Source organism: Stegostoma tigrinum, chromosome 10, assembly GCF_030684315.1.
Source record: "Stegostoma tigrinum isolate sSteTig4 chromosome 10, sSteTig4.hap1, whole genome shotgun sequence".
NCBI lineage: Eukaryota > Metazoa > Chordata > Chondrichthyes > Orectolobiformes > Stegostomatidae > Stegostoma > Stegostoma tigrinum.
Genome location: NC_081363.1, coordinates 44,044,588 through 44,070,664, shown reverse-complemented (window position 1 = coordinate 44,070,664; position 26,077 = coordinate 44,044,588). Strand labels below are relative to the sequence as shown.

General features: G+C 41.5%; 1 protein-coding gene across 3 annotated transcripts in view; it reads left to right on the top strand.

Annotated features, from left to right (window-relative positions):
- The window catches only part of map4k5 (mitogen-activated protein kinase kinase kinase kinase 5), a 155,685-nt gene extending 136,611 nt beyond the window's left edge, over positions 1-19,074 (top strand). For all 3 annotated transcript variants that reach the window (XM_059649146.1, XM_059649148.1, XM_059649147.1), the window contains 4 exons: positions 5,545-5,637; positions 6,747-6,817; positions 11,728-11,783; positions 17,623-19,074. In XM_059649146.1, coding sequence (XP_059505129.1) covers positions 5,545-5,637; positions 6,747-6,817; positions 11,728-11,783; positions 17,623-17,710 — 308 coding nt within the window. In that variant the 3' untranslated portion in view covers positions 17,711-19,074. The remainder of the gene's footprint in view (positions 1-5,544; positions 5,638-6,746; positions 6,818-11,727; positions 11,784-17,622) is intronic.
- Positions 19,075-26,077: the final 7,003 nt, after the last annotated feature.

Genomic DNA, 26,077 nt, shown 5'->3' with positions numbered 1-26,077 from the left:
ATAGTCCCTGGGCAGAAAATGAGGTGGTGTTAGCAGAGATAATGGGAACTGCAGATGCTGGAGAATCCAAGATAACAAAGTGTGGAGCTGGATGAACACAGCAGGCCAAGCAGCATCCCAGGAGCACAAAAGCTAACGTTTCAGGCCTAGACCCTTCATCAGAAAAGGGGGATGGGGAGAAGATTCTGAAATAAATAGGGAGAGACAGGGAGGTGGACTGAAGAAGGATAGAGGAGAAGATAGGTGGAGAAGAGAGTATGGGTGGGGAGGTAGGGAGGGAATAGGTCAGTCCGGGGAGGACGGACAGGTCAAGGGGGCGGGATGAGGTTAGTAGGTAGGAAATGGAGATGCGGCTTGAGGTGGGAGGAGGGGAAAGGTGAGAGGAAGGACAGGTTAGGCAGGCTGGGACGGGCTGGTTTTGGGATTCAGTGGAGGGAGGGGAGATTTTGAAGCTGGTGAAATCCACGTTGATGCCATTGGGCTGCAGGGTTCCCAAGCGGAATATGAGTTGCTGTTCCTGCAACCTACAGGTGGCATCATTATGGCACTGCAGGAGGCCCAGGATGGACATGTCGTCTAAGGAATGGGAGTGGGGGGTTGAAATGGTTCGTGACTGGGAAGAGCAGTTGTTTATTGCGAACTGAGCAGAGCTGTTCTGCAAAGCGGTCCTCAAGCCGCCGCTTGTTTTCCCCAATGTAGAGGAAGCCACACTGTGTACAGCGGATGCAATATACCACATTGGCAGATGTGCAGGTGAATATCTGCTTGATGTGGAAAGTCATCTTGGGGCCTGGGATGGGGGTGAGGGAGGAGGTGTGGGGGCAAGTGTAGCACTTCCTGCGGTTGCAGGAGAAAGTGCCGGATGTGGTGGGGTTGGAGGGGAGTGTGGAGCGGACAAGGGAGTCGCGGAGAGAGTGGTCTCTCCGGAAGGCCGAAAAGGGTGGGGTGGGGAGAAAAGTCTTTCGTGGTGGGGTCGGATTGTAGGTGGCGGAAGTGTCGGAGGATGATGCATTGTATCCAGAGGTTGGTGGGGTGGGACGTGAGGACTAGGGGGATTGTCTTGGGGCGGTTGTTGCAAGGGCAGGGTGTGAGGGATGTGGTGCGGGAAATGTGGGAGACACGGCCGAGGGCATTCTCGACCACTGTAGGGGGTGATGTTGCAGCCCTTGAAGAACGAGGACATCTGGGATGTGAAGAGTGGAATGCCTCATCCTGGGAGCAGATGCGGCGGAGGCGAAGGAATTGGGAATAGGGGATGGAATTTTTGCAGGAAGGTGGGTGGGAGGAGGTGTATTCCAGGTAGCTGTGGGAGTCGGTGGCTTGAAATGGACATTGGTTTGTAGGTGGTTGCCTGAGATGGAGACAGAGAGGTCCAGGAAGGTAAGGGATGTGTTGGAGATGGTCCAGGTGAACTTGAGGTTGGGGTGGAATGTGTTGATGAAGTGGATGAACTGTTCGAGTCCCTCTTGGGAGCACGAGGCGGTGCCACTACAGCCATCAATGTAACGGAGGAAGAGGTGGGGTTTGGGGCCAGTGTATGTGCGAAAGAGGGATTGTTCCACGTAACCTGCAAAGAGGCAGGCATAGCTTGGGCCCATGTGGGTACCCATGGCCACCCCCTTAGTCTGTGGAAGTGGGAGGAATCGAAAGAGAAGTTGTTGAGGGTGAGGACGAGTTCAGCTAGGCAGATGAGGGTGTCGGTGGAGGGGGACTGGTCAGGCCTGCGGGACAGGAAGAAGTGAGGTGTTGTTCTTCCATCTTGTATTGAGCTTTGCTACAGCAAGCCAAAGACAGATGTTGGCCAGGGAACAAGGTGGTATGTTAAAGTGGCAGGCACCCAGAAGCTTAGGGTCTTTTTTGCGAGCAGAATGTAGATATTCTGCGAAATAATCAGCCAGTCTACGCTTCATTTTCCTCAATGTAGAGGAAACCATAATGTGGGCAGCGAATGCAGTAGACGAGATTCTCCAAAGTGCAGACGAAGTGTTGCTTCAGATGTTCAGGGCCTTGGATGCTGGGGAGGGAGGAGGTAAATGGACAGGTGTTGCACTTTCGGTTGTTGGAAAGATGTTGTGGGACTGTGGGAGGGGGGTGTTGGAAGTGATGGAAGAGTGGATCAGCATGTCCTGGAGAGAATGGTCCCAGCGGTAGCTGGACAAGGGAGGGGAGGGGAATATTTGTATGGTGGTGTCATCTACTTGGAGGTGGCAGAAAAAGCGCCTGATCTTCTGAATGTGGGTACTGGTGGGATGGCAAGTAAGGACAAAGAGAACCCTATTGCTGTTGTGGGAGGGAAGGGAGGGGCTGAGGACAGAAGTGCAGGAGATGGGTCAGACATGGTTGAGGACCTTGACGACAATGGTACTGGGGATTTGTCAGTTGCGGCAAAAGGTGGACATTTCTGAGGCTCCCTTGTTGATGTTGGCCTCATTTGAACATATGTGATAGACTTGGAGGAACTGACAGAATGGAATGGAGCCTTCACAGGAGGCAGGGTATAAGGATGTGTGCCCAGGTAGCTGTGGGATTTGGAGGATTTTTTGTGGAAATTAGTGGCCAGTCTGTCCCCAGAATTGGAAACAGATGTCAAGGAAGGGAGGAGTCAGAGATAGACCAAGTGAAAGTGAGGGCAGAGTGGAAATTGAAAGTGAAATTAATTAACTTTTCCAATTCCAGACGAGAGTGAGAAGCAGCATTGATAATGTCTTCTGCATATTGTTAAAGAGTTCTGGATGGGAGCTAGAATAGGACTGGAACAAGGAAAGTTCCATGTACCCCACAAAGAAGCAGGTATAAATGGGACCCATGTTGGTACCCATGGCCGCCACCCCTCAGGTGGAGAAAATGAGAAGAGTTAAAAGAGAAGTTGTTGAGGGTGAGGACGAGCTCAGCCAAGTGGAGGAGGATGCTGGTGGGTGGAGATGGTTCAGGTCTCCGCTCCAGGAAGAAGCGGAGAGCCCTAAGTCCCTCCTGGTACAGAATGGACATGTAAAAGATTATATGTCTGTGGTAAAGTGGAGGTAGCAGAGCCTTTAAACTGTAAATTTTGAAACTGGCATACAGCATCAGAGAAATCACATGGGCAGGGATTGAGTCAAGTTTGGAAAAGATTAGTTGTGCGCGGCAGGAGCTGGCTGAAACAATGGGTCTATCCGGACAGCCCTGTTTGTGAATGTTTTAGAGGAAGTCGAAGGAAGCTGCGTGGGGCTGGGGGACAATCACTTTAGAGTCAAACTCTAAAGTGGAGCTGGATTTGGGCTGGCCAAAGACCTCTCCTTTCCAGCTACCTTTCCTCCTGTTCTTCTACCATCAGTAATGAACTATAGTCCCTGCTCTTCCTGGTCCTGGGACCCCAAGCTGTTCACAATATAAATTAACAATTTGGACAAAGGAATTGAATGAAATATCTCCAAATTTTCAGATGACTCTAAGCTGGGTGGCAGCGTGTCCTGCGAAGAGGATCTGAGAGGCTGCTTAGACAGACGAGCTGAGTGGGCAAATACTTGCAATGCTTAAATGCAATATAATGTGGATAAATGTGAGGCTATCCCACTTTGGTTGGAAAAACAGGAAGGCAGATTATTATCTGGTGCTTGTTTTGGAAAAGGAGGTGCAACAAGACCTGGGTGTCATGGTGGGACATTCGCTGAAGGTTGGCATGTAGGTGGTGAGGAAAGTTAATGGCATGCTGGTCTTCATAGCAATAGGGTTTGAAATTGGAGTAAAGATGTGTTGCTACAGTTATACAGGGTCTTGGTGAGGTCACACCTCAGAGTATTGTGTGCCGTTTTGATCTCCTCGCCTGAGGAAGAACATTCTTGCTATTGAGAGTGTTCATTGAAGGTTCACCACACTGATTCCTGGGGTGGGAGGACTGATGTATGAGAAAAGACTGGATCAACTGGGCTTGTAATCATTGGAATTTAGAAGATTTGAGGGGGTGGATCTCAGCTTAGATGCAGTAAGAATGTTCCTGACGTTGGGGAAGTCCAGAAGTAGGAGGTCACAGTCTGAGAATAAGGAGTAAGCCATTCAGAACTGAGAGAGAATTTCTTCACTCACAGCTTTGAATCTGCGGAATTCTCTACCTCAGGAAGCTGTTGGGGCCTGTTCATTAGATATATTCAAGAGGGAGCTGGACATGGCCCTTCTGGCTGAACAAGGGGTATGGAACAAAAGTGGGATTGGAGTATTGAGATTGCATGATCAGCCACGATCATATCGGAAGGCTTGAAGGACTGAATGGCCTAGTTCTATACCCATTTTCTATGTTTCCTTGGGTGAGTAGCACCTGGTCTGAATTAATGTACATGTGCAAGATTTTTGAATTGCCTTGAATTTCCAACTGATACCAGCTAGGAGTAAATTGAAGCAATCTAATCTGGAAATAACAAGAGAATGAATGAAGATTTTAGCAATAGTTAAACTGATCCAAACGCAGAATTACGTAATTTCCATCGAGATGGTACAAGACCTTGATGCAGTGATGAGATAGGCAGCCCATCTAGAATTTACACCAAACATGTAGATGGAACTTTGGCTGAATAGAATCTTTGTAATAAACCCTAATTTTACATATTCTTTGAAATTTTGTAGGAGAGTGTACTTTTGTGTGACATTACACATGCAAATGGGTAAATACAAGTGGATAAAATTAAGCAAAGATTTATTAAATAACCTAAACGTAACTCTTTGAATGTTTCCCCGCATTCTTTCCCCTACATGCCTTTTGACTATTGTAGAATGTGTTTTCTGCCCAACCGACAAGGGTATAGCTGTGATTATGGGAACTGCAGATGCTGGACAATCCAAGATAACAAAGTGTGGAGCTGGATGAACACAGCAGGCCGAGCAGCATCAGAGGAGCACAAAAGCTGACATTTCGGGCCTGGACCCTTCACCAGAAAAGGCTTTTCTGATGAAGGGTCGGTGAAGGGTCCAGGCCCAAAACATCAGCTTTTGTGCTCCTAAGATGCTACTTGGCCTGCTGTGTTCACCCACCTCCACACTTTGTTATCTAAGGGTAAAGCTGTGAGCACTTCTGGTACAGTAACCCAAGACAGCACCTAAATATCAATAATTACTTGTATGAAGTATAGTTTTAAGAAATATTCTAGAACTGTCCAGGTGTAATTTGAAACCTTCAGACTAAAGAAAGAAATGATTACTGTTCATTGCAGTCCAGTAATTTACAGCACCTAAAAACTATACCACTCATTGGCGGTAGGGCAAAGATTTGCTATCAAATGATGATTAAAAGTTGCAATATAGTGATTTGAAGAACCAGACATCCTTACTATGTGCATCTGAATCTTGAAAAGAATTCTCATCAAAGTTCAGCAATTGAGAGATTTATAATTTTGGGAAATTACAGTATTTGGCAGTGTCCTTCCTACTCAAATAATGAATCTGTGATTACTTAGGAACAAAAAAAAATGATTTTCCAGAGAAGTTCAAGGTTAGTTTTACTACGTGTTAGTTTTCTTCAGACTGCTGCACATCTGCATATTATTTATGCATGAATAGCCATATTTTCTATTTCAGAAAATGTCAAGATTGTAAGTCTGCATGGCAAATTGAAATCAAGCAAAAAGCTGGCATCAGAGCTAAGTTTTGACTTTTGCATTGAATCAGTAGGTGAGTTAATTTCCCAATATTTTCATTAAAATTATTTTTAAAATCACAGTAAAATCTATTTCATTAGCTTTCAGAATGCAAAACAGTCTTAAGATGGCCTGGTTGATAGCGTGGGAAGAAATCGAATGGACCTGGGCTCAAGGAACTGCAGTGGTTTGTTTTCGGAGGATGACTAAGACTATGTGTGCACTATGTAGGAATGTTTTAAAAGCAATAGACTATTCAGGAGATTAGGGCCCTGATTTTCAAATTAAGGTTGAAAACCCTAATTCCTATCCTGATTACAGTAATAAGATGAGTACATTCCTTGAGTTCCCTGGCTGGAATGATAGGTGGGTGAGGGTACTCCTAGGGTGCCACGTGCCTCTGACTGTGGGAAGTAGGTGACAGGTTGATGAATGAGTGTTGAGTGTGTGCTCAGTGATTAAGTCGGGGGAAGTCGAATTAGTAGAGACATATCGGGCCTGTTTGGTGTTAAAACCACAGGAGTTAGGGAGTACTGTCCACCGACTCGGGTCACTCTCAGATGTGGCTTGTTAATTTGAGGGTGAGGGTTGAAGAGTGGGTCACATCTGGGTGTGGATGGTTGGTTAATTGAAGTAAGGTTCTCAGATCTGATGAGGTCAAGGTGAAGCAGGGATTCGTTTTGGTGGGCTACTCAGCATTAAAATGAGTTTTAAGTTCTCTATTTTTTTCCTGTGTAACAATTGAGCTTAAATGAGTTGTAACCCTCCAAAATCACTTGCCTCATCCAAGTCAAAATATATTGTAAGTAAGTGAGAACCCAGCACTGACCCCTGTGGCACTCCACAGCTTTCAATCCATTGACAAAGTGGGTAAATATCTGAATAAAATGATGGCTTGTGCTGTAAAAAATTTAATTACTCAATGTTTGTTTTAGAAATTGGCTATTTTGACACAATTAAAAATATTCTACTTTTTAACTGATGTGGATTTATCTAGAGCTTGGAGATGCATATTTTTAAAATGGACAAAATCTTCTAACCAGTTTTGAATCATAACAAGAACAGATGCTAAGCAGATTCAAATATGTTTAGTTAATTTTATTTATGCTAAAAGCATTTCTTTGACTCCTCTTTTTTTTTCAGTTTGTCTTCAGGACAGTATACTGGCTTTCTGGAAGCATGGTATGCAGGGCAAAAGCTTCAAGTCAAATGAAGTAAGTCCAATACATTTACTTCCATGGTTGCCAAATAACAAATTGGATTACTTGGAGCAGGACTTATTTTGATTGACTCTTGTCTCTCCTGAATGATAAGTCATTCTGTGTACTACAACTATGATTTTGTGCCTCAACATGAACAAACATGTTATCATCAATCTGGTTATGGAGCTAGTGCTGCTATCGCTGCTCAAGCCCCAGGTCCCAAGCAGCCCTTAGAACCCCAGTTATTGGTGTCAAAGGTACCCCTGTTCTAGGCTTTGTGAGCAAAAATCTATATTCTTTCTCCTGCTTTTTATCAAGACACTGACTTATGCCCCTCTGGTAAATGCTTAAATTTGTTCAGAAAGGATCATGAAATGTGATTCTAAAAAATGTATTCCTTTAGAGCAATTTTTTTTGTTTGTTTGTTCATATGATGTGTATGTCATAACCTAGTACACCATTTATTGCCCATCTCGAATTGTCTCAGAGAAGGTGGTGGTTAGCTGCTGCACTAAACTGTTGCAGTTCCAGTGGTACAGGTACCTACAGTGCTGTGAAGAAGTGTTCCAGGATTTTGAACTAGCAACAATGAAGGAATAGTCATATAGTTCCAGGTCAGGACCTGTGACTTGGAGGGGAACATACAAATAGAAATATTCTTGTGAATATTTCGCCTTTATTATCTAGATGATAGTGGTTGTGGGTTTGGAAATTGCTGTTAGATTCTCTTGTTGGAAATGGCCATTGCCTGGCACCTCTGTGGTACAAACATTACTTTGCTACTTAGTGAGTTACTGCAGTGCATCTATAGATGGTACACGCTGCTGCTGTGTGGTGATGAAGGGCACAAATGTTAAATATGGTGGATGTGGTGCTAGCCAAACAGGCTGTTTTGTTCAGGATGCTGTTGAGCTGCTTATGTTGTTGGAGTTGCACTCATTCAGGCAAGTATTCCATTACATAGCTGACTTGCGCCTTGTAGATTGTTCTCAGGCCTTGGAGATAGGAGATGAGTTACTTGTTGCAGAATTCATACCCTATCACCTCTTGGTCACAGAGATTAAGTTTAAAACAAAATCATTAACCTGTTTAGACATGCTATGACACATGTTGAATCAGATGGAATTGAACCCAGATCTTAATGCCTAGAGTAGGAACACTACCAATGTGCTGCAAAACCCCTTCACAGAATTTGTATAGCTGATCTATTTCAGTTATAGCATATGGGATCCCCCTGTGCAAGTGCACATATGCACAAGGATGTTGGCAGTTGGACATTCAGTGATGGTAGTTCCATTGAATATCAAGGGGCATTGGTTAGATTCTCTTGTGGTGAATGGCCATTGCCTGGCACCTCTGTGATGCAGACATTACTGGCTATTTATAAGCCCAAGCCTGGTTGTTGTGCCAGCCTTGCTGCATTTGAGCACTAACTATTTTGGTATCTGATGAGTCCAAATGGTGCTAAACGATGTGAAAATATCCCCTCTTCCTACCTTGTGATGGTTATTGAAGAAGCAGCTGAAGAGATGTGGACACTGAAATGATTGACCTGCAACAACCATAACCACCATCTTTTCTGCAAGGTATGAGTCCAACCAGCAGAGTAATTCCTCTGATTCCCAATGACTCCAGCTTTGCTAGGACTACTTGATGCCTCATCTTGTCAAATGCAGTCTTGATATCAAGGCTAGTCTCACTCCTCTCATGCCTTGGCTTTATCTCTCTTTTTGTTTGAATCTGGACCAAGGCAGTAATGAGATCCGGATCCAAGACCCCTTAACGGAATCAAAACTGAGCATAAGGCAGCAGGTTGTTCTTTTAGTAGTGTGGTTTGATTGGCCTTCAAGCCTTTATATCACTTTGATTGAGAGCAGACTGAAAAGGGTGGTAATTGGCTGCCTTGTCCTTCTTTTTTGTGTATGTTCCTGGATAGTTTTCCACATTGTCTGGGTAATTCCAGTGTAGTTGTTTGACTGGAACAGCTTGACTTGGGTGCATTGCACGTTCTTGATCAATCCTGTTCAGTACTACTGTTGGAATGTTGTCAAGACTGTAGCTTTTGCGGCATGCAATGCCTTCAGCTGTTTCTTCATATCATACGGAGTGCATCAGGTGAGTCTGAAGACAGGCATCTGCAATACAGGGATCTCAGAAGGATGCTGAGGAAGATGATCCACTTGGCAATTCTGCCTGAAGATTGCAAACATTTCAGATTTTTCTTTTCTCATTTTCTGAGATCCCTGTTATTGAGTACATGTTGTTCCACTATAACAAGTTTTGTTAATGCAAATTTTCTATAATGCAATTAATAAATAGTGAATGCTGTTTGGATACTGTGAACTTTTTGCTGTACAAGTACAGCTATTTCCCTATGGCGACTTTTGTTTTTCTGTAGCATGACTTTCTATAGCGCAAGGGCACACAAGAATACGACTATCGTGTTAAAGAACAACCTGTATGAGGATATTCGAAGACCCATGAAATTCTGTTAGTTGTTAAATTGTTGATTATCGTTCATGACTGGCAGGACTGAGAGCTCAGATCTGATCTGTTAACTGTGAGATGACTTAGTCCTATCCATTGCATGCTGCTTCCACTGTTTGGCACACAAGTAATCATATGTTACTAAGCTGATACCTCCATTGTTAAGTCTGTATGGTGATATGCCATCCTGCACTTTGAAACAGGGCTGATCTCTTGATTTAGCGGTGGTGGTAGAGTGAGGAAATATGTCACGCTATGAGGTTACAGATTGTGGTTGAATACAGTCACGTGGCTGATGCTGGACTTGTGCTCCTGAGATGCTGCTTGGCCTGCTGTGTTCATCCAGCCTCACATTTTATTATCTTGCTTCAGGAATGCCCAGTTTTGAATTGCTAGATCTCTTTAAAGTCTATCTATTTAGCACAACGGTAGTGCCACAGAATATGGAGGATATCCTCAATGTGGAAACAAGACTTCGCTTCCATAATGAATGTGCAACAGTCATTTCTACATGAAAGCTAAGACCATTGTGAGCACTTTGAGTTTTACGGCGTATTGGTGGTTAGCACTGCTGCCTCATAGTGCCAGACACCTAGGTTCAATTCCAGCCTCTGACAATAGTCTGTGTGAAATTTGACATCCTCCCTGTGTCTGTGTTCTCTCTCCGAGTGCTCTGGTTTCCTCTGGGTGCTCTGGTTTCCTGCCATTGTCCAAAAATGTGCAGGTTTGATAGATTGGCTATGGTAAATTGCTGATTCTGTCCAGGGATGAGTAGGCTAGGTGGATTTGCCATGAGGAATGCAGGGTTACAAGGATAGGGTAGGGGAGTGAGTCTGGGTGGGATCCTCTTCAGAGAGTCGTTCTGGACTTGTTGGGCCAATTGGTCTGTTGCCACACCGTAGGGATTCTATGAAATCTAGTCAGTATTTTCCCCTGTGTGCTCGAGTGTTAACATCATTGAGTTCTGGCAATCATGGCCGAGCCGAATACTGTCCTTGTGCATGTATTTTCCATTCTTAAAGTAATGTGGCAGCTTTTGTCATTGCTTTCTCATTAGTTATCTGGGAGTATGTGTTCTGAAAGGACAGATTCTGATCTTAGTTTGGAACTTAATGGAAATTATGAAATCATTTACTCATGTACAGCAAGCCTTTTCCAAGTAGGATTAGTCAACACAAAGGATTTTAATAAAGCATTGTTAGTCGTGTATACAAATGAAGTGATGAAATGTAAACAATCAACAAGCACCTTGGTAACAACAAATACAATGTTAGTATCTGATTCGGGGAGCGGTAGATTGTTTGTAAATGGCCTATAGTGTAACTGCTTTTATTGAACTGGCATTTGAGATATTAGCAGAGTATGCAGTGGACCCGGTATTCACTTGATAAATCACTGAATTGTGTTATCAGATCCAAGAAGTTATTGACGTGGATTCCATTAAGATTCAAATTAGAATAAGTTGTGTGCAGTTTGTACTTCAAAATGTAATGATGTTGGAAATGGGTTGAGCTTTACTTAAATCACCTACTCTGGCTTTGGAATTGCTATATTGCTATATTTTTCAGCAAAATTTGATTTTGTTCGCTAATTTACCCTTGACTTTTTTCGGACAGTATTCTGAGTTGTTACAGATCGATAGACGATAACAAGTCTTTTTATTCAAAAATTATGGACGAGAATGATGGGTGTTGGTATTCCTTAACGCACCAAAACAATCTTCAGAATCTCTGGAATGTAACAGTTTAAAATAAAATTAATTACATTTTGCACTATTGAACTGCACCAAACTTAGTAATCCAGTACGTCTAAAATAAAATCCAGCATCGCTGAAAGAAAATGACATATTTGAAATTACTGTAGCATAACTGAACAGAACAATAGCAACTAGCTGACACTGAGAAGCGATAGTTACACATCTTGGGATTAAGCATATTAGTTCGTGCAATTAAACAAATACTGCATCTTTTAATAATATTTTGTGCAATTTGTAGTATGAAATATTACAATGTTGCATGGAATCTGCAAAAATAAAAATATAGGTCTCTGAGCAAACTTGAATGATAAATCCAAGATAACAGTGTGGAGCTGGATGAACACAGCAGGCCAAGCAGCATCCTAAGAGCACAAAAGCTGACGTTTTGGGCCTAGACCCTTCAAGTCTAGGCCCGAAACATCAGCTTTTGTGCTCCTAAGATGCTGCTTGGCCTGCTGTGTTCATCCAGCTCCACACTTTGTTATCTTGGATTCTCTAGCATCTGCAGTTCCCATTATCTTTGAATGATAAATCCTCCCTGTTGCTTTGCAGCTCCTTGTGTGTTTCAGTCCACTCTGTGTACTTTACGTTGCATTTGTTTTAAAGCCATTTCAAGGATTATTTTAAATGTTCAAAATTTAGAAATTTGATTGATTAATTGCTGAATGTTTCAAATCAGGTCACCCAGGAAATATCTGATAAAAGCCGAGTCTTTCACCTCTTAGGATCTGATAGGTAAGGAGAAGCTTATTTATTCAGCTAATTAAAGGTATTATATCTGTTCAGTTAAGTCATTGTATGTATTAGTTTTTGTATCCTTTGGCAATTTGGATATCTAGAATTGAAATATTTAACCTAAGAGGTGCAGCAATATTCTCCTTCTATGTTTCACTGTTGTCTATGAACATGGCCTCTGAAGATCCACTAATTACTGACAGCTTTTCCAAATCCAAGTTTGATAATAGTGTGTGTACTTTTTGTTTTTGCTTTACCCAAGAAGTAGCCAACATGAAAAACATTTAATTTCATCCCATTATTTTTAGATGTGGACTAATAACTACCTGCAAGTTTATTATATCTCAAACTATCACCAGCAACCAAGATAGTTGTTTTGTTTCAGAAGAATGCATAGAGAAATACATGCATCTCTGTAATACCTCAATTTTTGAACAACCCTGAAATGTAATTGTTGGTTTCAGTCAGTTTTTGAAAAATAAGCAAATTGGGAATGCTCATAACAATGTTGCAATTTAATTTATTCTGTAAATTCAAACATCTTTGTCCATGCCTTTGTTTGAGTTTTTCAAGTTCTTGCAATTTTCAGCTGCAGAACAGTCTACATGGAAACATAACTTGTGCAAATAGTAGTTGTCATAAAACACAGTCGTACTGCTTGTTCGACATCACTGTTCCCTTAAAGTTGCACATGTGCAGTTCCCTGGAAGGTATGGCATAGGCCTTGTTGCATGTTATACATGTGTTTGCAAGTAGCCACATAAGCAGTATCTTTAGATTTTTTTTTGTTGAATGAGCAATAACATGGTGTGAAGCTGAATGAACACAGCAGGCCGAGCAGGAAAGTTTGACATTTCGGTTCTGAGGAAGGGTCTCGACCCGAAACGTCAAACTTTCCTGCTCCTCTGATGCTGCTTGGTCTGCTGTGTTTATCCAGCTTCACACTCTGTTATCTCAGATTCTCCAGTATTGGCAGTTCCTACTATCTCTGCTTGTTGGATGAACTGGCCACAAGCAACTGCAATTTTATATTAACATTGCTCGCAGCGGCTCTGCATTCTCCTTTATTTGGAATGACTGCATCCTTCATAAAAGGAATGCAAAGTGGATAAAATACATAGTGCAGAATAAAATTTGTAATCTACTACTACAAAGTCATTCAAGGTGCTAGCCTAGGAACTAGTGCAGTATCTAGTTTGCATGATTTACAAGTTCACTTACACCTCTCGCTATAAATCTTTGTTTTAAATGCCTGCTATCTTGAGTTCAGTAAAACTATTTTGCTTACATATTAATGGAGTCATCGAGATTGACAACACAGAAAAAGCCTCTTCAGCTCCTTATTGTCAAAAACAGCCATCAAACTATTCTAATTCCATGTTCCAACACTCTGCCCATAGGCTTGTATGCCTTGACATCACAATTGCATTTCTAAATGCTTCTTAAACATTGAGAATTTTTATCTCTGCCACCCTTACAGACGGTGAGTTCCAAATTTCCACCACCGTCTGGGTGAAAATATTTTTCCTCACACTGTTTCTAAGCCTTCTGTCCCTTACCTTAAATTTATGTGTCCTGTCATTGATACCTCCATCGAGAGAAAAACTTTATTCTTGTCTATCTTACCAGGCCCCTCATAATTTTGTATCTCTCAATCATGTTCCCTCTCAATCTTTGCTTTAAGGAAAATGATATTAATCTGCCCAATCTGTCTTCATAACTGAAACTCTCCAGTGAGTCAGCATGGTTGTAAATCTCCTTTGCACCCTCCCCTGAATGTTCTATTTCTGGGATAGCTTTTGCAGATTAATCTCAATTTGGTAAATGAACGCAAATGTTTTAGTAACTTTAAACAAAGTGAATAACTTGTGTGAGATGATATTTAGTAACATGCTATCTATAGTTTAAAAATTCTCAAGTCTGAAACTGTTGGTTAATTTTATATAGTTTTGACTCTGCTTAGGGAACCATTGTGCTTTGACTCTGTCTAGGTCTACAAGAACTGGGCTTCTCCCAATGTTTCCACACAACCAGACATTTGTAGATGTTGATTATAGCTCAAGTCTACCTAACCTGCTCTCTTGCTGTCAATCATGATGGTTTATCACGAATGTGCTGTTCCATAAATTACATTGTGTGCCCACTTTCACGCATATCTGGCAAAATGGGGAATAATAAATACATTACATTTCATCTAAATTTTCAAATTTAACATTTCAAGTATGGTAGATTAATACATTTTAGCTACATATTTTTCAGTCAGATGCCTCATTTGGCTAAATTGATTAGAGCTGAGTTTCTGAAATAAGTAGAATGTTTCTTTACACAACATTGGGTCTCTTGTATTTGGAAAGTTTGCCATTAGGTATTCCTGCATCTCACTATATTTAAGGGGCAGATATCCTTTACGCTATAGGAAGTATGTAACTGGTGTAAATTATTGCAATAAATCAGTTGTTCTTTTCAGATGAACAGACTCAATAGAATTATAATTATGTTTGAAAATGTATGTAACTTGATGGGAGTATTATATTAACTGACAGATCAAAGATTAGTAATGTGGTCTCTATTCCTTATGAAGTTTCAAATTTGAAGCATATTTAAATGTTTATCTGTATCTACCCTTCATAATTTGGAATATAATCTTGTACTCTCCTGTGGTTTTGCACCTCAAGTACAGGGGAGAGAGACTCATCAAATTGCGCAATGGTGTGTCTTTGAAACTGCTATCCAGTTTGTTCCATTTTTCTGCTGTTTGACCAGTGATTTTTGAAAATTTCCCCTCTTAATTATATGCTCAATTTACATTTGAAAATCACTTCATAAATTGCTGCTGTTTTTTTTGTAACTGAATTTATGCTAAAGAGTTGAAAGATGTCTGTGTTGGAAAATGAAATATTTTGCTTTCTTTGGAATGAATCAACCTGGCTGCATGCAGAGTAGAGAACCTTTTTCCAGGTAGTTTGTCTGTTACTCCAGAAGAGACATGATCAGTGATAATACATTTGGAGATTGTGTGTGCTTTTGACCCAAGGCAAAATGGTAATAATACGGTAATGTATCAAAGAAAAAGAGACCACCTATAAAGTGGCCAAGAGCACTGGGAAATCAGAAGTTTGGGAAGGCTACAAAAACAAAGAGGATAACAAAGAGAGAAATAAGGAAGGAGAGGATCAAATATGGAGGTAGGCTAGCTAGTTATATTAGAAATGATAGTAAAAGTTTCTTTCAATACATAAGAAACAAACATGAGGCAAAAGTAGACATTGGGCTGCTCCAAATTGATGCTGGAAGACTAGTGATGGGAGATAAGGAAATAGCTGAACAATTAAGGAGAGTCAGGGGGCAGAGTTGAGTATGGTAGGCATTACAAAAGAGAAAGTGCTAGAAAAGCTAAAAGGTCTAAAAATTGATAAATCTTCTAGCCCCATTGGGCTACATCCTAGAGTTCTGAGGGAGGTGGCTGAGGAAATAGTGGAGGCTTTGATTGTGATCTTTCAAAAGTCACTAGTCAGGGGAAAGTCCCAGATGATTGGAAATTTGCTGTTGTAACCCCCTTCTTTAAGAGGATCAAGGCAAAAGATGGAAAATTATAGGCTGATTAGCCTAACCTTGGTTGCTGGTAAAATTCTGGAATCCATTGTTAAGGATGAGGTTTCTAAATTCTTGAAAGTGCAGGGTCAGGTTAGAGCAAGTCAACATGGATTTAGTAAGGGGAGGCCGTGCCTGACAAACCTATTAGAATTCTTTGAAGAGGTAACAAGTAGGTTAGACCAGGGAAACCCAGTGGATCTGATCCACCCAGACTTCCAAAAGGCCTTTGATAAGGTGCCTCATGGGAGGCTGCTGAGTAAGATGAGGACCCATGGTGTTCGAGGTGAGCTACTGGCTTGGATTAAGGATTGGCTGTCTGACAGAAGGCAGAGCGTGGGATAAAAGGCTCTTTTTTTTTTAGGAATGGCAACTGGTGACAAGTGGTGTCCCGCAGGGTTCAGTGTTGGGGCTGCAGCTGTTCACTTCATATATTAATGATCTGGATGACGGGACTGGGGGCATTCTGGCAAAGTTTGCCGATGATACGAAGATAGGTGGACAGGCAGGTAGTACTGAGGAGGTGGGGAAGCTGCAGAAAGATTTAGACAGTTTAGGAGAGTGGTCCAGGAAGTGGCTGATAAAATTCAATGTGAGCAAATGTGAGGTTTGCACTTTGGAAAAAAGAATACAGGCATGGACTATTTTCTAAATGGTGAGAAAATTTGTAAAGCAGAAGTACAAAGGGATCTGGGAGTGTTGGTCCAGGATTCTCTCAAAGTTAACTTGCAGGTAGAGTCCATGATTAAGAAAGTGAATGTAAGGTTGTTTATCTCAAGAGGGTTGGAATATAAAAGCATCGATGCGCTTCTGAGACTTTATAAAGCTCTAGTTAGGCCCCTTTTAGAATACTGTGTCCAATTTTGGGCCCCATACCTCAGGAAGGACATACTGGCACAGGAGCGTGTCCAGCAGAGATTCACACGGATGATCCCTGGAATGGTAGGGTTAATGTACGATGAATGGCTAAGGATCCTGGGATTGTATTCATTGGAGTTTAGAAGGTTGAGGGGAGATCTAATAGAAACTTACAAGATAATATATGGCTTAGAAAGTGTGGATGCTGTGAAGTTGTTTCCATTAGGCGGGGAGACTAGGACCCGTGGGCACAGCCTTCGAATTAGAGGGGGTGTAAATTTAGAACGGAAATAGGGAGACATTTCTTCAGCCAGAGAGTGATGTGGAATTTATCGCCACGGAGCGCAGTGGAGGCTGGGGCGTTAAATACCTTCAAGGCAGAGATCGATAAATTCTTGATCTCACACAAGGAATCAAGGGCTACGGGGAGAGTGCAGTGAAGTGGAGTTGAAATGCCCATCAGCCATGATTTTAAAAAGTGGAGTGGACTCGATGGACCGAATGGCTTTACTTCCAACCCTATGTCTTATATCTAATACTGCCTTGATACTGCTGCTGAAGTTCTGCTTAAAGTGAATAAAATATAAACATCACAAGGGTTATCACTTGAATCAGTTCAGAACATGAGTGAAAATGGGCAAAAGGATTAATTGACTTTTGTATATTCCAAATTCCAACATAGCCTTCTGGAAAAGTAACTTTTTTTTAAAGAATGTTTGTTAGTTTTTGTGCTTTGCGTAATATTTGTCACTTAGAGGCCATATTGTTTAGCATACCAGTAGGTCAAGTGCTCCTGGAAGGAACTTCAACCAAAAAATAATGCTGTTATTTACAAACATTTTGAAACATAATTATAATTCTGTTGAGCCTGTTCACATTACAAGAACAACTGATTTATAGCAATAATTTACACCAGTTAAATACTACTTATGGCATAAAGGATATCTGCCCCTTAAATATAGTGAGATGCAGGTATACCTAATGGTAAATATTCTGTTATTGCATATGTCATCAAATGATTGCTTTGGCACTGTGAACAAATCTACTTGCCCCTTTAAAAAGTGAGAGATGCAGGAATACTTGATGGTAAACCTTGAAACTCAAAATAGCTCTAATATAGTTAGACTCAGTAAAATGTATTTTGTAGTAAATTCCAAACGGATACTTGCCCTTGGAAGGTGAGAGGGTAGGAAAGGGTTGCACGCACACTCCTGCAAGTTGTGGTGCACTTTTTTAAAAACAAGTCCATTTTTCTTGCTGCACCACAGATTAACTTCTTCTGAAAGAAAATTGTCTGAACAACATTGATTCCAGCAATCATGTTTATAAAATATATTTGGATTTTATTGAAAAATATGAGCCCAACTATATGGTTTACTTTTTATTGCAGGGTTGTAGTGCTAGAAAGTCGACCAACGGACAATCCTACAGCCCACAGCAATCTCTACATCCTAGCTGGCCACGAAAATAGTTACTAAGCAACACCAAGAAATGTAATCATGATGATTGTTGCTTGAAACAGGACTAACACCACAACTGCTTCCAACAATGAAGATTTAGTAAGGGAAACAGAAAACAACAGAAGTCCAGCTGTGACTACAGTAGCCTTGTTATTGGTGTACTTTTATATTTGATTCTATCATGAGGTAGATTTTCTCAGCAAAGAAGTAAATTTGGTAGTTGGATGTGACTTAATTAAAATATTCAGCCACTGTGTGGTTGATCGGTCATGTCAAATTTGCTTCATAAGAGCTATGATTAACTGAATTTTTGAAATCTATAAAGATCCAATTTCTAATTATAAAAGCACAGTAATTCAAAATGAAAATATGCTGCAGTGTTCTTAAAGTGCCACAGTTTCTCATAACTATCTTCTTAAGCCTTCTATTTTATAAATATTTTTCAGCAAAATTTGGTGTTTCATAATGTTCTGTGTTGTATATTGTCTGAATCTACTTTGAGTACTAACTCTATTCCTTTGGAAATCTTCCCTTGCTTAAAATTGTTGCAATTTTATAGGATTTTTAATGCACCCACTGCAAGACTGTACAGCTTGAATTCTGTCATAGTATAGTGTTAAATTGAATATTTAAAAGCTTTATTTATTAATCTGCCAGTTGTAAGAAAGATTAGACACTTATGGGAAAAGATAGGTAATGATGCCATTTAGTTCCATTTATGTTATTAAAGCTTGGGGCTGAAAGGGAGAAAAATGTTCCTTTTAAAAGCTGTCTGTATGCGTAAGCATATTGTAGTGTATAATTTAGCGGCTAAACTCCTACACTGTCTTTGTACAACAACACCATTTAAGCACTTTCTGTCCCACTTTTAATTTGTAAAGCTTATCTGTTTAGGTGCCACAGCAGATTTTTTTTCATATTTTAATCTTTTCACATACAGTGCATAGCAAAGGTGTCTTCTATACACATGCAGTCATAGTTTATAAAAGGTAATAAAACATGTAAATTTTTCAAACATAATTTTAATTTTTTGATATAAACGATCTTCTGGCTCAAATGATTTAGAAAATCATTCCATTTCACCATTTATTCTTTCAACTTTGGAGTTGGAGTATGATTTATGATTATAAGCAGTGAATGTTTTAAAGTCATAATTTTCAATTTCTACCTCAACCTATGAATGGCTGGTTTCTATGCCTCCACTTTATTTTGAAGATCTTTCAGCAAATTTTATTCACATCCTTTAAAATTAGTCATACATATTAAAGACTCTAATTCAGTGGAATAAACACTATTTGTAGCAAAAAACTTGAATTAATTGTAGCTCTGTAATATGTACCTGTAAATAATGTAAAATAAAATATTCAATGCATGGGTTCAAATTTATGTATCATAATTGCTTTTTGCATAAGAGCTATTTTATAACTTGCAATAGAAAATAATCCCTTTCTGACGGGAGTGCTTAAATTTAAGTTTATAAGTCTTCATCCTACCCATTTGTTTGAGGTGGGTGCAAATTTTGTGTATTTCGTTAACGGACCTCTATCTAACCCTAGTTTAAAGTTAGCGATTAATCAATATATTTTGAAATTGGTTTACAAAACATTCGCTTACAGCTTCTGCATTCACAGTGAAATATAGCAAGTCATGTAAACAGCAAACTGATAAGTGTCATGTAAGTATCACATTATATACTCATTCCTGAAAACAGCTGTTTAAGAAATATACATGCCTCCTGAAGTATACCATCTGTAAATGTTGAACTTGGAGAAATGAAAGAGGTCTCTTTAGCATGTAATTATTCTTCTTGAGCAGTAGCAAAGAGCTACTTTGTTAAATGCCTCAATATACAATACAATAACAACAATGGCCATTTTTAAAGATTGATTCTTATCAGAATTTGCATCAAATATTTGTAAATTTGTCATTTTTCAGATATTCAATATTATTACAACACAATTTGTTACTGCTGTCAGCTTAGAAATAGAGGCAAAATAGATGTAATTCAGTTCCTGGTTTTGCATCTCACCCTGTTTGAGTGCTATGAGTATACCTTGTTTGAATAACTTAGAAAGTTAGAAATGGAGAAAAGTTCACAGTACTTACACACCTACTGCTGCCTGTAAGTACCCATCAGTCATCACCCATTTTGGAGGAGTTTGTGTATTTGGACCACTTGTGTAGAAATTGTCTGCTGGGTGGATCAAATTTACATGTCAGACGTATCTAAAAGGTTGAATTTATTGATTTCTGCCAAGAAAACCACAGATGCTGGCATTCTGAAATAAAACATCGCTGGAAATACTCAGCAGTATCTATGAGGAGAAAATCAGTTTACAAAGTGGCTGCCTGAAAAGTGAAACGTGATGGATTTTGATTGTTTGTTTGAAAGAAAAAGAGTAGAGGGGGAAAAATTGAAGGGAAACTTTTCTGTTCACTTGGGGAGATGGGAGATAAAATTAGGAAAAAAGTTTAATTATGCAAGGCTGAAAGAAATTGAAACGGGACAGAAAGTAAAAAATGTGTAGAGGAGGCCTGAAGGCAGGATCTAAAGAAGCTCCTATCCTGAAGCGGAGAAAACAGGGGATGGTCAGGGGAATGAGGAAAGAAGACAAAACACAAAGTGGGGCACAAATTACAACTAAATTTATGTATCATAATTGCTTTTTGCTAACTTTTTGCATTTACTAAAAGTGCTAACTCGGTTTTAATTCCAGAAGGTCGTAAAGTGTCCATTCAGGAGAATAAGTTGCTGCTCCTTGTGTGGAGCTTTATGGGAATATGGCAAGAGGCCTAGAAATTCAATGACCAGCAACTGGAAGCTTTGGGTTACATTTGTGGACTGATGAATGTCATCACTCATACAGCAAAAAACTTTGCCTTTCAGTTATGAGTGATTGTAAGCTTAACTTTATTGGATACCAACAGCCCTTTGGATCTTTGCCCTTTCTTTTGACTTTGTCCCTTCTAATAATCTCACCTTTAAAAGTTTGAGAAGATTTGTCTGCAGGATTTGAAGACATATCTGCAAACTAATCCCACCCTTGCCTTTATTCATTATTCTGATTTTGATCTCTTTGAGCCTGTCTATCTTTCTTTCGTAAAAGCCTATGTTTCATCACCATTGACCTCCACTCTATAAGAATTTCAAGGTCAGCATAAAGCCTTTTTTTGTTTCTATTCATTTGTGGAATGTGGGCATTTCTGGCTGGCCAGCATTTCTTGCCCATCCCTATTGCCCTTGAGAAGGTGGTGATGAGCTGCCTTCTTGAACTGCTCAAGTCCTCCTGTGGGTTGACCCACAATTCTATTAGGGAAGGAATTCCAGGATTTTGAACTAGTTACAATGAATGAAGGGCAATATATTTCCAAGTCAGGATGGTGAGTGGCTTGGAGGGTAACTTGGAGGTGGTGGTGTTCCCATCTCCCTGATGTCCTTATCCTTTCAGATGGAAATGTGGGTTTGGAAGGTGCTATATAAGGATCATTGGTGAATTTCTGCAGTGCATCGTGTAGATAGAAGCAGCAGTGTGTACTGAGCATTAGTGCTGGAAGGAGTGAATGCTTGTGTGGTGCCAATCAAGTGGGCTGCTTTGTCCTGAATGGTGTCACCTTCTTGAGTATTGTTGGGGCTGCACTCATCCAGACAAATGGGGAACATTCTATCACACTCCTGACTTGCGCCTTGTAGATAGCAGACAGGCTTTGAGGAGTCAGGAGGTGAATTACTCACCCCAGTATTCCTAGCTTCTGGCCCACTTTTGTACCCACTATGTTTATGTGGTGAGTCCAGTTGAGTTGCTGGTCGATAATAACATCCAGAATGTTGATTAGTGTCAGATTCAGTGATGTTAACACCATTGAATGTCAAGAGACTGTGGTTAGATTGTCGCTTTTTGGTGGTAATCATAGCGTGGCGTTTGCGTGGTGTGAATGCCACTTGCCATTTGTCAGGTCAAGCTTGAATATTGTCCAAATTTTGCATTTGAACATAGACTGCTTCAGTATCTGAGGAGTCACGAATGGTGCTGAACATTGTGCAATTATCATCAAACATCCCCACTTCTGACCTTTTATGATGGAGGGAAGGCCATTGATGAAACAGCTGAAGATGGTTGGGTCTAGGACACTAACCTGCAGTGATGTCCTGGAGCTGAGATGATTTGACCATAACCATCTTCCCATGTGTCAGGACTGACTCAAACCACTGGAGAGTTTGCCCCCTATTGATTCCTGTTTTGCTATGTCATCTTGATGCCACTGTCTGTCAAGTGCAGCCTGGATGTCAAGGTCTGTCACTCTCATCTCACCTCTGGAATTCAGCTCTTTTGTCCCTGTCTGGACCGAGACTGTAATGAGGTAAAGAGCTGAGTGGCCCTGGCGGAACACAAACTGAGCGTCACTGAGCAGGTTATTTCTGAGCGGGTGCTGCACTATTGATTGAGAGTAGACTGATAGTGCGGTATTTGGCTGGGTTGGATTTGTCCTGCTTTTTGTGTACAGGACTTACCTGGGCAATTTTTCAAATTGTATGGTATGGTAGATACTAATATTGTAACTGTACTGGAACAGCTTGGCTAGGGGAGCAGCAAGTTCTGGAGCACAAGTCTTCAATACAGTTGTTGGAATTTTGTTGGGGCCCGTATCCTTTACAGAATCTAGTGTTTCCAACTGTTTCTTGATATCACGTGGAGTGAACCGAATTGGCTGAAGACTGGTATCTGTAATGCTGAAGACCACTGGAGGAGGCAGAGATGGATCATCGACTCGGCACTTCTGGCTGAAGATTGCTGTGAATGCTTCAGCCTTATCTTTTGCACTGATATGCTGGGCTCTTCCATCATTCAGAATGGGGATATTCGTGGAGCCTCCTCTCCTCCAGTGAGTTGTTTAATTGTCCACCACCATTCACTACTGGATGTGGCAGGACTGCAGAGCTTAGATCTGACCCATTGGTTGTGGGTTTGCTTAGCTCTGTTGATCACTTGCTTTTGCTATTTGGCGTGCAAGTAATCCTGTTTGGTGGCTTCACCAGGTTGATACCTCATCTTCAGGTATACATGGTGCTGCATGGCCTCCTGCACTCTCTATTGAACCAGGGTTAATCCCCTGGCTTGACGGTAATGGTTGAGTGGAGGATATGCCAGGCTTTGAGGTTACAGGTTGTGCTGGAATACAATTCTGCTGCTGGTGATGGCCCACAGCACCTCATGGATGCCCAGTCTTGAGTTGCTCGATCTGTGTGAAGTCTGTACACATTTTTGCATGATGATAACTTCCATTGTGTTGTATGTTCAATGTGAAGGCTCCAACAGTACTGTGCAATGGGTACTCTCTTACTGCACCTGGCAGATTAGTAAGGATGAATTCAAGCATGTGTTTCCCTCCTTTGTTGGTTCCAAGACCATCTGCCGCAGATCCAGTCTAGCAGCTCTATCCTTTTCAGAACCCGACCAGCTCGATCAGTAGAACTGCTGCTGAGCCATTCCTGGTGGTGGACATTGAAATCCCCTACCCAGAATACATTTTGTGCCCTTGCTATCCTCAGTGCTTCCTCTTCAGTGTTGCTCAACAGTGAGGAGTACTGTTTCATCAGCTGTGGAAGATGGTATATGGTAATCAGCAGGAGGTTTCCATGCCCATGCTTAACCTGAAGCCATGAGAATTTGTGGGGGCTGAAGTCAATGTTGAGGACTCCCAAAGCAACACCCTCCTGACTGGTATACTATTGTGCCACCACAACAGGACATATCATCATCCCTAGGTAGTTTCTCCAACCCTCATCTATGTCATATTCCTTCCCTTTTGTTCTCACTGCATTTTCCCTTTTCAGTTTTCCAAGTCTTATTACATTTAGAACATAGAGCAATACAGCGCACAACAGGCCCTTCAGCCCTCGATGTTGCACTGACCTGTGAACTAATCTAAGCCCCACCGCCTACACTATCCCGTCATTATCCATATGCTTATCCAAGGACTGTTTAAATGCCCGTAATGTGGCTGATTTAACTACATTGGCAGGCAGGGTGTTCCACTCCCTTACCGCTCTCCTGAGTAAAGAACCTGCCTCTGACATCTGTCTTAAATCTATCACCCCTCAACTTTCCGAACCGTTGCTAGTTCTGATGAAAGTTCAGTCTAGAAACATGAACTGACTGTCTCTTTTCAAATATTGAGATTGCGTAATGGCAGGGATTTTATAATTTTAATCTTTCTATGGCTGTTTCTCGCTCTTGCTGTCTCTCGGGCAAAGCGGTAACCAGCTGGCTGTCCCTGACTGTGCGCTATCGGCAAGTATGTGTTTGCTTAGTATGCTACTTGTGCAAGAAAAAAAAATCACATTTGATGTCCTGTTGGCACCTAAGATGTTTTTATAGTGTGCGACTTTTCTTGCTATTTCATAGCATCGTATTTTTCAAGATTATGTATAACATTAAATCTATGTTAAGAGATCGGCCCTAAAAAGTTCAAATTCCGTAAGCCAGGTTTCAGAAAATAACGAAAAGTAAGTTCATGGGACCCAGCATCTAATGGTGATATTGATGTGACTTCTTGCATCATCCTTACCAAATGACCGTTGCTAAATTCAGAAAGGGGGATTTGCGGGCTGGGTTGGGGTGGGGCGGTGGAAAGTCCGTGGTCTCTTTTAAAAGAGAATTTTTTTTAAAGGAAATTCCTGTTTTCACAAGTTTTCAGTGCCTTCAGTAGCAATTCTGTCTTCTTTCCTCCTACCGTCTCCCTACATTAGAAATAAAAACAAGTAGATTTTTCAATACGATCATCAATCTTATAGATTCTATCTTCCTCCATATTTTTACAACTTCCTTATTTCTTTTGGTACCTAAAAAACGACAGTTTCTGTTTTGGAAGTACTTCGGGTGCTGTAGTACAAAGGTACAGTTTTCGATCCCTTGCTTGTGGAGACATTTGGAAGCAGGTTAGGGGAGGTTTACGGGATTGTTCCAAAGGTTTTACGTTATGAAGGGAGGTTAAGCAGTTTAAGCGTTCTTTACTGTTTAGAAGAAATGGAAGGTAGGAAGATGTGTAGATTAGGTGGACTATAGGGGGATGGAAAATCTGGGCGGGATGCTGTGAGAATCGGTGTGGACTTGTTAGGCTGAAGGGCCTAAGTCAACAGGATTATATAATTGAGGTAAACAAGATGCTAGAGGGGACTTGCAAAGTAGCCGTGAAGAGGGTGTTTCTTCATATTGGGCAATCTAGAATGAGAGCTGGAGAATCTGAGATAACTAAGTGTAGAGCTGGATGAACACAGCAGGCCAAGCAGCGTCAGAGGAGCAGGAAAGCTGACGTTTCGGACCTGGACTGAGCATCCACATCTCTCGGGTTGAGAATTCCAAATCATTTGACATTTCACTTTGTTAGATCCTTCGTATAATATCCTGTGTGCACCTCGTCAAATGATTTCTTTGAAAATCCAATTTTAACATCTGAGTCCTCGTGTATGAAAGCAAAACATTGTAGATGCTGGAAATCTGAAACAAGCACAAAGAATGCAGCAGAAACGCAGCAGGCCTGGCAGCACCAGCATTGTGTTCATTTCTCCTCGTTACCAACCTTTTGAGGTTCCAACCTCAACGAACAAGTACCCATTCGTTTTCCTAAATCTGTGTTATCCCTGCCTAATTCTTTTGTGACTGAGTTACCAAATCTGTAATAATTGAGATAAGAGCCTGGAATTGGGAGACCTCAACAGGCTAAGCACCGGCTGTTGCTTGCGACAGTGTTAACATCTGAACTAATAGATCAGTTAGCTAGAGGCCAAGCCTGTCGTTCAAAATACCTCCAATTTTGGGGTAAATCGGAGATTTGCTTTTTTTAAACCCTGCCCTGAAAGTGGCTAACGACCACTGAAGCTGTTAGGTATGTTCTGCTTTTTTATTAATGACGCGAGGCTCTTCGGTCCATTACGCCTATGTCCAAACTCTGGAGGAACCTCTCGGTCGCTCCCAGTCCTCTGGCCCCCTCCACCCCGGACGCCCTCGGGCTGATTTTGCCGCTTGCGAGCTCTTTGTTCGGATGCTTATCTCTGAATGTTCATGCCAGGGGTGAGGGGGAAGAGTCATAATGAATAAAATGAGTGTGTGTGGGATGGTGGTGGCTGCGCACCTTATTGTAATGTTCTTGCGAAGGTGGGAAGGTCCTCCCCCCCCCCCCCCCGAGTGGAGACGCTGAGTTTGTTGTGTGCGAGAGACTTCCCCGAGTAAAGTGGCGGCGACACGCTGGGGGAGGACGGGGTGCCCTTCGCGATTTCCCGCTGACTGAGAGCCGGCACTTAGCGGTGGCTCCAGGGGAGTGCAGCCTCCTCTCTCTCTCTCTCTCTGTCTACCCGCTCCCCGCCCCCCCCCCCCCGGTCGGGTCCCG